Source organism: Oncorhynchus mykiss, chromosome 19, assembly GCF_013265735.2.
Source record: "Oncorhynchus mykiss isolate Arlee chromosome 19, USDA_OmykA_1.1, whole genome shotgun sequence".
Taxonomy (NCBI): domain Eukaryota; kingdom Metazoa; phylum Chordata; class Actinopteri; order Salmoniformes; family Salmonidae; genus Oncorhynchus; species Oncorhynchus mykiss.
The window spans coordinates 32,416,868-32,431,633 of NC_048583.1; the positions used below are offsets into that span (position 1 = coordinate 32,416,868).

At 44.7% G+C, this 14,766-nt stretch overlaps 1 protein-coding gene across 4 annotated transcripts in view; it reads left to right on the forward strand.

Annotated features, from left to right (window-relative positions):
• mipol1 (mirror-image polydactyly 1) overlaps nucleotides 1-14,766 on the forward strand; it is a 97,583-nt gene that overhangs the window by 18,034 nt on the left and 64,783 nt on the right. For all 4 annotated transcript variants that reach the window (XM_021573942.2, XM_021573945.2, XM_021573946.2 and 1 more), the window contains exon 2: nucleotides 14,114-14,205. In XM_021573942.2, the coding sequence (XP_021429617.1) occupies nucleotides 14,114-14,205 (92 nt within the window). The remainder of the gene's footprint in view (nucleotides 1-14,113; nucleotides 14,206-14,766) is intronic.

A 14,766-nucleotide genomic window follows, 5' to 3' on the forward strand; every position in this document is an offset into this window, starting at 1 on the left:
AAATTGGCCTGTGTGTATTTTCATTAGTCATCATGTATCTTATTTATCCAACACAACTATCACACGCCCACAGGATACAGAGCCTATTTTGAGAGAGATTTCTCCTGAAGCTCCTCAGCTGGTTGCTGCTGGAGTAAAACAGGTGCTTTTATAAGCCCCTTCATTGTGCAAAAATTCTAAATGCAATTGTGGGTTAAAAACAGTTTTGGTGCACAATTAAAAATATCTACTATTTTTATTTATCAACTTGTAAGTGATGCGCACCTCCCATTCCCCATTCAAGTGCAGGCAACAGGCTATCAGCGCGCCACTCACCCCTTTACAATGTGAGCTGGAGGCAGTATGCATTTTGAAAACATAATTGTTTGAAACCTGAATGTTTTATTTCATATTATTATCATATTATGAGGCATGTCTTTCCTTGCTTCAAAGTAGCCAATAGGCAAAATCCCACCATGGAAACATGGAGGCAATTATTTTTATAAAGACTTCATCGGCGGAGTGTGAGTTTCAAGTTTGGGGAAACGTACAATTTATCCTTCCGTTTCTCTAGTTTTGCGTGCCAGTTTTGAATTTTCATATGCACATTTTCATGGAACAGTTTAATTTCAATAATAACGTTTTTGATTATCAAACTCATTGTCATGTGGTTAATTATAAAAATAGAAATGAAAATTATAAAAAGGTAAAAGTCAACTAATGCGAGATCACCAGCCTCTGCCATATGGACACATTGATACATCGTGATCCATTGGTGGCTAAAGAAATGAGCGCATGGAACTCATAGCCTATAGGCCAATGCAGCAGTAGGCCTATAACTTCCATTGCTCTTTCACACCAAGGATTGATGATTATCGAGGGGTGTATTGGGTGGAAAGATTTTTCAAATAGCTTACTGTGATGAACAATAGTTTTAATATATTATCATTCGGAATGGATGTGTCAGGTGCGTGAATGAGGACCCAAAAGCGAATTAACAAACAGAGTTTCTTTAATGATGAACACACGTGGGCTCAGATGGACAGGTAGATTCCGACAGGACAGGACAAGGTTGCAGCAAACACGATGATAGTCTGGTTCAGGCATGAGACACACAAACAAGAATCCGACAAAGACAGGAGCAGAAACAGAGAGAGATATAGGGACCTAATCAGAGGGAAAAACGGAACAGGTGGGAAAAGGGGTGAATGAGGTAGTCAGAGAAGACAAGGAACAGCTGGGGGAAAGAGGGACAGAAACGGTAACCTAGTACGACCAGCAGAGGGAGACAGGGTGAAAGGAAAGGACAGAAAGACACAACATGACAATACATGACAGTACCCCCCCACTCACCGAGCGCCTCCTGGCACACTCGAGGAGGAAACCTGGCGGCAACGGAGGAAATCCTCGATCAGCGCACGGTCCAGCACGTCCCGAGAGGGAACCCAACTCCTCTCCTCAGGACCGTACCCCTCCCAATCTACGAGGTACTGGTGACCACGGCCCCGAGGACGCATGTCCAAAATCCTACGGACCCTGTAGATGGGTGCGCCCTCGACAAGGATGGGGGGGGGGGGGGGGGGAGACGAGCGGGGGCGCGAAGAACGGGCTTGATACAGGAGACATGGAAGACCGGGTGGACGCGACGAAGGTATCGCGGAAGAAGAAGTCGAACTGCGACAGGATTAATGACCCGAGAAATACGGAACGGACCAATGAACCGCGGGGTCAACTTGCGAGAAGCCGTCTTAAGGGGAAGGTTCTGAGTGGAGAGCCAAACTCTCTGACCGCGACAATATCTAGGACTCTTAGTTCTACGCTTATTAGCAGCCCTCACAGTCTGCGTCCTATAACGGCAAAGTGCAGACCTGACCCTCTTCCAGGTGCGCTCGCAACGTTGGACAAAAGCCTGAGCGGAGGGGACGCTGGACTCGGCGAACTGAGATGAGAACAGCGGAGGCTGGTACCCGAGGCTACTCTGAAAAGGAGATAGCCCGGTCGCAGACGAAGGAAGCGAGTTGTGGGCGTATTCTGCCCAGGGGAGCTGTTCTGACCAAGACGCAGGGTTGCGAAAAGAAAGACTGCGTAAGATGCGACCAATAGTCTGATTGGCCCGTTCTGCTTGACCGTTAGACTGGGGGTGAAAGCCGGAAGAGAGACTGACGGAAGCCCCAATCAAACGGCAAAACTCCCTCCAAAATTGAGACGTGAATTGCGGACCTCTGTCCGAAACGACGTCTGACGGAAGGCCATGAATTCTGAAAACATTCTCGATGATGATTTGTGCCGTCTCTTTAGCAGAAGGAAGCTTAGCAAGGGGAATGAAATGAGCCGCCTTAGAGAACCTATCGACAACCGTAAGAATAACAGTCTTCCCCGCTGACGAAGGCAGTCCGGTGACAAAATCTAAGGCGATGTGAGACCACGGTCGAGAGGGAATGGGAAGCGGCCTGAGACGGCCGGCAGGAGGGGAGTTACCGGACTTAGTCTGCGCGCAGACCGAACAAGCAGCCACGAAACGACGCGTGTCATGCTCCCGGGTGGGCCACCAAAAACGCTGGCGAATGGAAGCAAGCGTACCCCGAACGCCAGGGTGGCCGGCTAACTTGGCAGAGTGAGCCCACTGAAGAACGGCCAGACGAGTAGGAACGGGAACGAAAAGAAGGTTCCTAGGACAAGCGCGCGGCGACGGAGTGTGAGTGAGCGCTTGCTTTACCTGCCTCTCAATTCCCCAGACAGTCAACCCGACAACACGCCCCTCAGGGAGAATCCCCTCGGGGTCAAAAGCATCAGGCTTGGTGTTCTTAGAGCCCGGACGATAAGAAATCACGAACTCGAAACGAGCGAAAAACAGCGCCCAACGCGCCTGACGTGCATTAAGTCGTTTGGCAGAACGGATGTACTCAAGGTTCCTATGGTCAGTCCAAACGACAAAAGGAACGGTCGCCCCCTCCAACCACTGTCGCCATTCGCCTAGGGCTAACCGGATGGCGAGCAGTTCGCGGTTTCCCACATCATAGTTACGTTCCGACGGCGACAGGCGATGAGAAAAATACGCGCATGGGTGGACCTTGTCGTCAGAGAGGGAGCGCTGAGAAAGAATGGCTCCCACGCCCACCTCTGACGCGTCAACCTCGACAACGAACTGTCTAGAGACGTCAGGTGTAACAAGGATAGGAGCGGATGTAAAACGATTCTTGAGGAGATCAAAAGCTCCCTGGGCGGAAACGGACCACTTAAAGCACGTCTTGACAGAAGTAAGGGCTGTGAGAGGAGCTGCCACCTGACCGAAATTACGGATGAAACGACGATAGAAGTTCGCGAAGCCGAGAAAGTGCTGCAGCTCGACGCGTGACTTAGGGGCGGGCCAATCAATGACAGCTTGGACCTTAGCGGGATCCATCTTAATGCCTTCAGCGGAAATAACAGAACCGAGAAATGTGACGGAGGAGGCATGAAAAGTGCACTTCTCAGCCTTCACAAAAAGACAATTCTCTAAAAGGCGCTGGAGGACACGTCGAACGTGCTGAACATGAATCTGGAGTGACGGTGAAAAAATCAGGATATCGTCAAGGTAAACGAAAACAAAGATGTTCAGCATGTCTCTCAGGACATCATTGACTAATGCCTGAAAGACAGCTGGAGCGTTAGCGAGGCCGAAAGGAAGAACCCGGTATTCAAAGTGCCCTAACGGAGTGTTAAACGCCGTCTTCCACTCGTCCCCCTCCCTGATGCGCACGAGATGGTAAGCGTTACGAAGGTCCAACTTAGTGAAAAACCTGGCTCCCTGCAGGATCTCGAAGGCTGAAGACATAAGAGGAAGCGGATAACGATTCTTCACTGTTATGTCATTCAGCCCTCGATAATCTATGCAGGGGCGCAGAGACCCGTCCTTCTTCTTGACAAAAAAAAACCCCGCTCCGGCGGGAGAGGAGGAGGGGACTATGGTACCGGCGTCAAGAGCTACAGACAAATAATCCTCGAGAGCCTTACGTTCGGGAGCCGACAGAGAGTATAGTCTACCCCGGGGGGGAGTGGTTCCCGGAAGGAGATCAATACTACAATCATACGACCGGTGTGGAGGAAGAGAGGTGGCCCTGGACCGACTGAACACCGTGCGCAGATCGTGATATTCCTCCGGCACCCCTGTCAAATCACCAGGCTCCTCCTGTGAAGAAGAGACAGAGGAAACAGGAGGGATAGCAGACATTAAACATTTCACATGACAAGAGACGTTCCAGGAGAGGATAGAATTACTAGACCAATTAATGGAAGGATTATGACAAACTAGCCAGGGATGGCCCAAAACAACAGGTGTAAAAGGTGAACGAAAAATTAAAAAAGAAATGGTTTCGCTATGATTACCAGAAACAGTGAGGGTTAAAGGTAGCGTCTCACTCTGAATCCTGGGGAGAGGACTACCATCCAGGGCGAACAAGGCCGTGGACTCCCTTAACTGTCTGAGAGGAATGTCATGTTCCCGAGCCCAGGTCTCGTCCATAAAACAGCCCTCCGCCCCAGAGTCTATTAAGGCACTGCAGGAAGCTGACGAACCGGTCCAGCGTAGATGGACCGACAAGGTAGTGCAGGATCTTGAAGGAGAGACAGGAGTAGTAGCGCTCACCAGTAGCCCTCCGCTTACTGATGAGCTCTGGCTTTTACTGGACATGAAGTGACAAAATGACCAGCAGAACCGCAATAGAGACAGAGGCGGTTGGTGATTCTCCGTTCCCTCTCCTTAGTCGAGATGCGGATACCTCCCAGCTGCATAGGCTCAGCTCCCGAGCCGGCAGAGGAAGATGGTAGTGATGCGGAGAGGGGGGCAACGGAGAACGCGAGCTCCTTTCCACGAGCTCGGTGACGAAGATCAACCCGTCGCTCAATGCGAATAGCGAGTTCAATCAAGGAATCCACGCTGGAAGGAACCTCCCGGGAGAGAATCTCATCCTTTACCTCTGCGCGGAGACCCTCCAGAAGACGAGCGAGCAAAGCCGGCTCGTTCCAGCCACTGGAGGCAGCAAGAGTGCGAAACTCAATAGAGTAGTCTGTTATGGATCGATTGCCTTGACATAGGGAAGACAGGGCCCTGGAAGCCTCCTCCCCAAAAACAGATCGATCAAAAACCTGTATCATCTCCTCCTTAAAGTCCTGATACTGGTTAGTACACTCAGCCCTTGCCTCCCAGATTGCCGTGCCCCACTCACGAGCCCGTCCAGTAAGGAGAGATATGACGTAGGCGACACGAGCAGTGCTCCTGGCGTAAGTGTTGGGCTGGAGAGAAAACACAATATCACACTGGGTGAGGAACGAGCGGCATTCAGTGGGCTCCCCAGAGTAACACGGCGGGTTATTGATTCTGGGCTCCGGAGATTCGAAAGCCCTGGAAGTGGCCGGTGGATCGAGGCGGAGATGGTGAACCTGTTCTGTGAGGTTGGAGACTTGGGTGGCCAGGGTCTCAACGGCATGTCGAGCAGCAGACAATTCCTGCTCGTGTCTGCCTAGCATCGCTCCCTGGATCTCGACGGCTGAGTGGAGAGGATCCGAAGTCGCTGGGTCCATTCTTGGTCGGATTCTTCTGTCAGGTGCGTGAATGAGGACCCAAAAGCGAATTAACAAACAGAGTTTCTTTAATGATGAACACACTTGGGCTCAGATGGACAGGTAGATTCCGACAGGACAGGACAAGGTTGCAGCAAACACGATGATAGTCTGGTTCAGGCATGAGACACACAAACAAGAATCCGACAAAGACAGGAGCAGAAACAGAGAGAGATATAGGGACCTAATCAGAGGGAAAAAGGGAACAGGTGGGAAAAGGGGTGAATGAGGTAGTCAGAGAAGACAAGGAACAGCTGGGGGAAAGAGGGACAGAAACGGTAACCTAGTACGACCAGCAGAGGGAGACAGGGTGAAAGGAAAGGACAGAAAGACACAACATGACAATACATGACAGGATGTTAAACACTTAACTACATTTCCGCGCAGGAGGCCAGGTACTTCTATGCTTGCTCAGGCGTGTGCATTCTCTCAATGTTAGCAGGACAGAGAAACCAGACACATGCTCATTGCTCACATGGAGCACTCCAAACAAAAGACAACGGAAAAAAATTCTGATGATTAGGGATGCACGATATATCAGTGAACATATCGGAATCGGACTATATTAGCTAAAAATGACAACATCGCCACCACTACTATCAGTAGCAGTCAAAGCTGTACAAAAAAGTTTGCAAACAACCAAACACCGGCCACGAATGATGTGTTTACAATACCGAGTTGGTGGGAAAGGATTATTTTCGACCGCAACTTGTGGGGTAGCTAGCTTTAGCTTGGCACCTAGCTAGCACCAATACAACCAGCCTTAAAACAATGACCAGTAGAAACTGCAGTCATTTTCATTATTCTTAGCAATGATTTAGGAATCCTTGTGAGTAGGTATTAGCTAGGTAGACACTTGTTGTTTGCCTATTGAAATTGAACTTCAGTTCATGAAATTAAATAGATAGCCAGCTACTTAACCCTGTTGCCCAAAGCTAAAGTTATAAGCAGCCAGCTAGCTTCATCTGGCTAGTGAGGTCCTACCAGTCCGGGTTATGTGTTGTGAAGTTAGGCATAATAAGGATTAGGCACAATAGTGGAATTTGTGGTTTGCCTTCAAAATAAAAGTACCTCTTTGAAAGTGATGCAGAAGGTTACAATTGGTGGAATCATGACATTTTTAGACTAGATAATGTTACACAAGGTTGGAATGTGAAGCAATGAAATGGGGTATCGGTCTACTCGGTGACACCCACAGAACACAACTGTGAAGAGTTTACGCAAATATTAGCGTTGTAGCTCTTATTGGCGGGACTGTGAATTTGTGAAATCACTATTGTGTGTATTGATATTGATATTGCACTGTACAGCTTTACCTGAGGATTGGGGATCAATGAAATGGGGTATCAGTCTACTCAATACCCAATATATTTTTTCCCAATGTCCTCAGAGTTATCATACTCCAAAACATCCACGCAGTATTGTTTTTCTTCGGGAATAGTGTTCAATACACATAAGTTGACAATAAATGTGGCTCAATTCACAGTTGCTTCAGTTGTATAATAGCTACTATGCTAATGTACTCTGGGTGTCACTGAGTAGACTGATACCCCATGTAATTGAGCCACAATCCATAGGTAAGGCTGTACAGTGAAATAAGTATGTCCCCAATGCAATTCTAAAGTCTAATACATCCAGTGTGATTTCAACAGATATTTGTCAAATTAACAAATTATTATCTTTTGTTGAATTTATATAACAACATTCCAACCTTGTTTAGCATGCATATTCAATTCTGGCATAATTCTACTATTTGTTTTCATTTGCATCACTGTCAATGATGTGCTTTTATTTTGAAGGCGAACCACAAAGTCCACTATTGTGGCTAATCCTTCTTGTGGCTAACTTCACATAGATGGGTCCGACCACCATTAATCAAATACGAACTGTCTTATAAATTAGGGTTATTTTAGATGATGACACCTAGCTGTATAGTAGGCTAGCTAACTATAGCTACTGAAACAGATGATGTCGTTTTGCTATGTTTTTGGGGAAGAACATTGTTTGCATCCATGAGTGAGCTAGCTTTTTTTATGACCAGCACTGTAGGTGCGCGATAAAACTTTACCAGCATCATAGCATACGTATCGATGAATCGTTGTGACACATGAAATACGAGTGATAGTGTAATCAATATGTAATAACTATGTAAAAAATGAATGAACGCATTAAATTATTATTTGACGTGCAGTCATATTCAGGTCCTGATTGGTCAACAAGCTTATTTGACACGTCAAATAGTGTTATTTGACACGGAAAGACCCAAACAGCTTTCCATAGTATGAAAGATCCTGGTTGAGAATGAAACAACTGAAGAAATTAACAACGAAACAGCACATCAAGTATGTGAAAGAAATAGGTTTTGATTATGTTTTACTGGTAATGGGGACATACGTAAATGCCAACAAGATAACTTTTTGGTGTGTGTGTGTAACTTTTATTTAACGAGGCAAGTCAGTTAAGAGCAAATTTGTATTTACAATAGCGGCCTACCCCAGCCAAACCCGAACGCCGCTGGGCCAATTGTGCACCGCCCAATGGGACTCCCAATCACGGCCGGATGTGATACAGCCTGGATTCAAACCAGGGACTGTAGTGAAGCTTCTTGCACTGAGATGCAGTGCTTTAGACTGCTGCGTCCATGTGTGTGTTTTTCTATTTAACTGTACTAGAATGATTAAAAGGCCTAACAAAAAAAAAAATATCGGTATCAGGTTTTTTGGCAAGGAAAATATTGGATATCGGTATCTGAAAAAAAATTCATATCGGTGCATCACTAATGATGATGGTTATGAAATAAACCAAAACTTGTTTCTCGAAAGTGTAGATGTTTGTGAACTCTGCAAACAACGTTTCCACTCTGAGAATGAAAACTGTAAATTACTAATTAATCGATGCATTGACAGAAATGAATGTAACCAAATGATGGGGATTAACGTTACATTTACTACTGGAGACGTAATGGGGAACTGATCAAAATCAAAAGGCACAATTCACACAATGAATCAATGAATGAGCAGGACACAGTTAAGCCATTCCGGAGAGAGACTCCCCCATATCTTCGCCGCACACCCCTCCCCTTCTTCTTGTCTCAACATTTTAAATTATACTCTGACACATTATCTTCACACATATTTTAGATGCTGTTCACTGACAGCCACAACTCAATAATCAGCTAGGCCTATTGCCACGCGCGATGCCCAAATTACAGGCTTCCCAAATAGGCATACGATCTTGTGATTTGAAATAATCCACAGCTATTTTTTTTAAATGAGCTAATGGTCCTTGATTCCTCTGTGGTTAAGTCATGCTTTCTGGTAAAGTATTTTCAATTATTTTAATTGTTTCTGTGTATACGAGTATTGATCATTTTGGCAAATGTATTTCAATTTAGTTCCCTCTTGGACCCACAACTATGCCATTAGACTCCCCCTCTTTCTAAGTTTTTCATCTCTGTCACATATGGAACTGCTATCAGGTGCGCAGTTTAGAATGGTGTTTTCCCGCGAATTGCATTTTGGCAAATGTTTGAAAATGTAATTTTATTGGCTGCTTTGTTACATGAGTTGCATGTTCTGTTAAAATGTATTACCATAATGTAAATGTGATTTCTGAGCAGTGTCATTCTAAGCTCCGTGGATGAATGCCCTAATGGGGTATGCACCCAATGCATATAGTTCCGGTAAATATCCCAAATGGCTTGTAAATTTAAATCTTCCCGGTTACGTTGTCAGGCATCACATTTTCCTAATGGAAACCCTGCCAGGGTGTCAAAAACACTTTGAAATTTGACGTTTGGGGCAGCTTCGAAATTTGGCATTTGGATAAACGTGGATAAACGTCTAATACTGCAGTGAGACTGTGAGAGCTTGTTGTGTTTACAAACTAGTACCTCAGAGAGAGAGAGAGAGAGCCCAGAGAGCTGTAAGTGAGGTTGTGGTACACATACAGTTGAAGTCGGAAGTTTACATATAAGTTAACATTATTTTAAGAATGTGAAATGTCAGAATAATAGTAGAGAGAGAATGATTTATTTCAGCTTTTATTTATTTCATCACATTCCCAGTGGGTCAGAAGTTTACATACACTCAATTAGTATTTGTTAGCAATGCCTTTAAATGTATTAACTTGGGTCAAATGTTTCAGGTAGCCTTCCACAAGCTTCCCACAATAAGTTGGGTGAATTTTTTTCATCAGACCAGAGGACATTTCTCCAAAAAGTACAATCTATGTCCCTATGTGCAGCTGCAAACCGTAGTCTGGCTTTTTTATGGCAGCTCCAAAACTGACATAAAAAAGCCAGACTACGGTTTGCAGCTGCACATGGGGACAAAGATGGTACTTTTTGGAGAAATGTCCTCTGGTCTGATGAAACAAAAATAGAACTGTTTGGCCACAATGACCATCGTTATGTTTGGAGGAAAAAGGTGAGGCTTGCAAGCCAAAGAACACCATCCCAACCGTGATGCACGGGGGTGGCAGCATCATGTTGTGGGGGTGCTTTGCTGCAGGAGGAACTGGTGCACTTCACAAAATAGATGGCATCATGAGGCAGGAAAATGATGTGGATATATTAGGCAACATCTCAAGACATCAGTCAGGAAGTTAAAGCTTGTTCGCAAATGGGTCTTCCAAATGGACAATGACCCCAAGCATTCTTCCTTGCTGAGCGGCCTTTCAGCTTATGTCGATATAGGACTCGTTTTACTGTGGATATAGATACTTTTGTACCTGTTTCCTCCAGCATCTTCACAAGGTCCTTTGCTGTTGTTCTGGGATTGATTTGCACTTTTCGCACCAAAGTACATTCATCTCTAGGAGACAGAACGTGTCTCCTTCCCGGTATGATGGCTGCGTGGTCCCATGGTGTTGCGTACTATTGTGGTACCTTCAGGCATTTTGAAATTGCTTGGAAATTGCTCCCAAGGATGAATCAGACTTGTGGAGGTCTACAATTGTTTTTCTGAGGTCTTGGCTGATTTTCTTTTTCTTTTACCCCCTTTTTTCTCCCCAATTTCGTAGTGTCCAATTGTTAGTGGTTACTGTCTTGTCTCATCGCTACAACTCCCGTACGAGCTCGAGAGAGACGAAGGTCGAGAGTCATGCGTCCTCCGAAACACAACCCAACCAAGCGCGCATCCAACCCGGAAGCCAGCCGCACCAATGTGTCGGAGGAAACACTGTGCACCTAGCGACCTGGTCAGCGTGCCCTGCGCCCTTCCCACCACAGGAGTCGCTAGTGCGCGATGAGACAAGGATATCCCTACCGGCCTAACCCGGACGACGCTAGGCCAATTGTGCATCGCCCCATGGACTTCAGCCTGGGCTCGAACCCAGAGTCTCTGGTGGCACACTGCGATGCAGTGCCTTAGACCATTGCGCCACCCGGAAGGCCCCGGCTGATTTATTTTGATTTCCCATGATTCAAGCAAAGAGGCACTGAGTTTGAAGGTAGGCCTTGAAATACATCCACAGGTACACCTCCAATTGACTCAAATTATGTCAATTAGCCTATCAGAAGCTTCTAAAGCCATGACACAATTTTCTGGAATTTTCCCAGCTGTTTAAAGGCACAGTCAACTTAGTGAATGTAAACTTCTGACCCACTGGAATTGTGATACAGTGAATTGTAAGTGAAATAATCTGTCTGTAAACAATTGTTGAAAAATGACTTGTCATGCACAAAGTAGATTTCCTAACCGACTTGCCAAAACTATAGTTTGTTAACAAGAAATGTGTGGAGTGGTTGAAAAACAAGTTTTAATGACTCCAACCTAAGTGTATGTAAACTTCTGACTTCAACTGTACAGGGTGCATGCGTCTTTCTCATTGGCTGTTCATGACCGGTGAATTGAGTTGATAAAACATTTTGACCAGGATGTTCTTTTAAGATGCTGTGAGACGTGTAGTCGTGGATATGTATCAAATTGCAACTGAGGTGCCCAGAACAGTAGCTATTCAGTGTCACTACAGCACCCAGGTGGAATTCCAGTTGGCTGATGGCTACAAAAATAAGAGCTTACGATGTTAGAAATGCATTGCAAAGAGCTAAGCACCAGATATCAAGCTTAAAAAAGGAGCTCTCGGTGAAGTAAGTACCACAGCTCACGTGTTGCAATAGCCTACTTTTGTTACAGCTAGGCAGCCTACTTGTCTTCTGAGTTGATATCATGGTTGGTTCAGCAAATGTAGAAATGATAGCCTAAAATTGTCAGATTGATTAAAGGTTGTTTTAATGTTTGATTGTAGTTTTGAATACTTTGTGAAGTGCCATCAAGAATTTAAGTAGTTGCAGTTAACTTCAAATCCATAAAGATACTTATTCTTGTCATACAAGTAGGCTTATCCAAAGTGTTGGGAAATTGGCAATGATCTATAATTACTAACTGTTAGCCTATATTCCTAACTGTTAGCCTATGGTAAGAGTTTTAGGATTAACTTGAAGTATAAAGGCTAATGATAATTTGTTATGTTTGAAATGTGATACCTCGGTTTCTTGAAAGGTGACACCTCTATTCTCAGATAACACAGGCCAGACAATGCTCAAAGAGAGAGGGAAGCTAATAATACAAGATAAACTTGTGGTTGTTAATAAAGCCTGACCGATATACAGTGCTTTCAGAATGTGTTCAGACCTCTTTACTTTTTCATCAATCTAAACACAATACACCATCATTTCAAAGCGAAAACAGTTTTTCAGAAATGTTTGCTAATAAATAAATAAAAAAATTATCACATTTACATAATTATTCAGACCCTTTACTCAGTACTTTGTTGAAGCACGTTTGGCAGCGATTACAGCCTCGAGTCTTCTTGGGTATGATGCTTACAAGCTTGGCACACCTGTATTTGGGGAGTTTCTCCTATTCTTCTTTGCAGATCTTCTTAAGCTCTGTCAGGTTGGATTGGGAGCGTCGCTGCACAGCTATTTTCAGGGCTATCCAGAGATGTTCGATTGGGTTCAAGTCCGGGCTCTGTCTGGGCCACTCAAGGACGTTCAGAGACTTGTCCCGAAGCCACTCCTGCATTGTCTTGGCTGTGTGCTTAGGGTCGTTAACTTGTTAGAAGGTGAACCTTTCCCAGTCTGAGGTCCTGAGCAGGTTTTCATCAAGGATCTCTCTGTACTTTGCTCCGTTCATCTTTGCCTCGATCCTGACTAGTCTCCCAGTCCCTCCCGGTTTCCTCCAGATGTGACGCTTGGCATTCAGGTCAAAGAGTTCCATCTTGGTTTAATCTGACCAGAGAATCTTGTTTCTAATGGTCTGAGAGTCTTTTGGTGCCGTTTGGCAAACTTCAAGTGGGCTGTCATGTGCCTTTTACTGAGGAGTGGCTTCCGTCTGGCCACTCTACCATAAAGGCCTAATTGGTGGAGTGCTGCAGAGATGGTTGTCCTTCTGGATTCTAGAGCTCTGTCAGAGTGACCATTGTGTTCTTGGTCACCTCCCTCCCTAGGTTTATTTGAACAGTGAGAGACAGAATAACAACAAAAAAATCCAGAAAAATGCATGTCTAAAATGTTATAAATTGATTTGCATTTTAATGAGGGAAATAAGTATTTGACCCCACAGAGGTCAGACGTTTCTTGTAGTTGGCCACCAGGTTTGCACACATCTCAGGAGGGATTTTGTCCCACTCTTTGCAGATCTTCTCCTAGTCATTAAGGTTCTCCTTTGTTGCATTGGCCGTGTGTTTTGGGTCATTGGCATGCTGGAATACCCATCCACGACCCATTTTCAATGCCCAATTCTCATGGCTTGGTTTTTGCTCTGATGCACTGTCAACTGTGAGACCCTATATAGACAGGTTTGTGCCTTTCCAAATCATGTCCAATCAATTGAATTTACCACATGTGGACTCCAATCAAGTTGTAGAAACATCTCAAGGATGATCAATGGAAACAGGATGCACCTGAGCTCAATACCGAGTACCATAGCAAAGGGTCTGAATACTAATGTAAATAAGGTGTTTTTATTGTTTTATTTAAAAAAAATTGTGTGTAGATTGATTAAGGAATTGTTTTCATTTAATCCATTTTAGAATAAGACTGTAACGTAACAAAATGTGGAAAAAGTCAAGGGGTCTGAATACTTTCCGAATGCACTGTATATCGGTATCAGTAAGTTTTGTCCCCCATAAAATCGGTATCGGACCCCAAAAAAAACATATCGGTCCGGCTGTTGACATGAGAATTCGTCATAATGGTTATGTATGTCTTATTAATGTGTTATCAAGTCCTTCAAATAAAGTGCTGCTAGTATTTCCTTATGTCATCTGAAATTATAAGAGCAGCATGGTTGTAAATCTGAGGCCCCCCACCTCAGTCAGGAGGGCACATTGTGAGGGAGATTAGTCAGACGCCGTAATCTGAAAAGCATACGACCTGCTTGATTTGCCACATAAAATCCCTTGAGAGGAAGTTAGTGAAGTCTCAAAACAGTTGAACTGAACTAGTCTGGGATTCTTCTCTTCGAACAGAATGCATGAAACCCAGAGGAGATTCAAACATTCAAACAAGTTAACTCTCATTCATTCCCAGGGAGAGCTGCTTCTCTGAGAGTGAAGAGGAACGCAGTCTGTCATGGACACACAGCAAGGAACTCAAAGACTCCCTCGTTGATATGTACAAAGGTAAATACAAATGTTCAACTATGTATTCTAGTTATTATGTCAGATACTGATTTCCCTGTTGTTATTGTCGACTTTTTGTGAGAGTGGATGTGTAGCAGAATGTTCAAGTAGGATAAGCCAGTCTGGAAACGTTGCAGTATGTTGTTCTATAAAGATTGAATTGTTCTGTTAAGATAAGGTGCAAGACAACCAGAGCATTTATAGTGAGTACACTTCATAAGGGAGTCAAGAACACATTCTGAAGTGTAGCCTAATAACAGCAGTTCTAAGTCCTCAACTCAACCACTGTGCATTTTTCTATTTCACCACGGAGTTTCTAAGGCTTCTGAGAAACCGTCCTTTCCTTTTGACAGTAGAGACCAACGTGTGTAAGAATTGAATCTTGTGCGGATGATTTTGGTGTTAAATGTAATGTATTCAGAAGAGAGTGTGATGGGTTGGAAGGAATTACCACAAAGCGCTGTTGGAGAAATGTTAGACCCAAGTCTCTCCTCAAGAGGGCACACTTGCCATTTCAAATCATTGTTTGAGAAGTTTGGCAGGAAGAAAAACTGAGCCGGA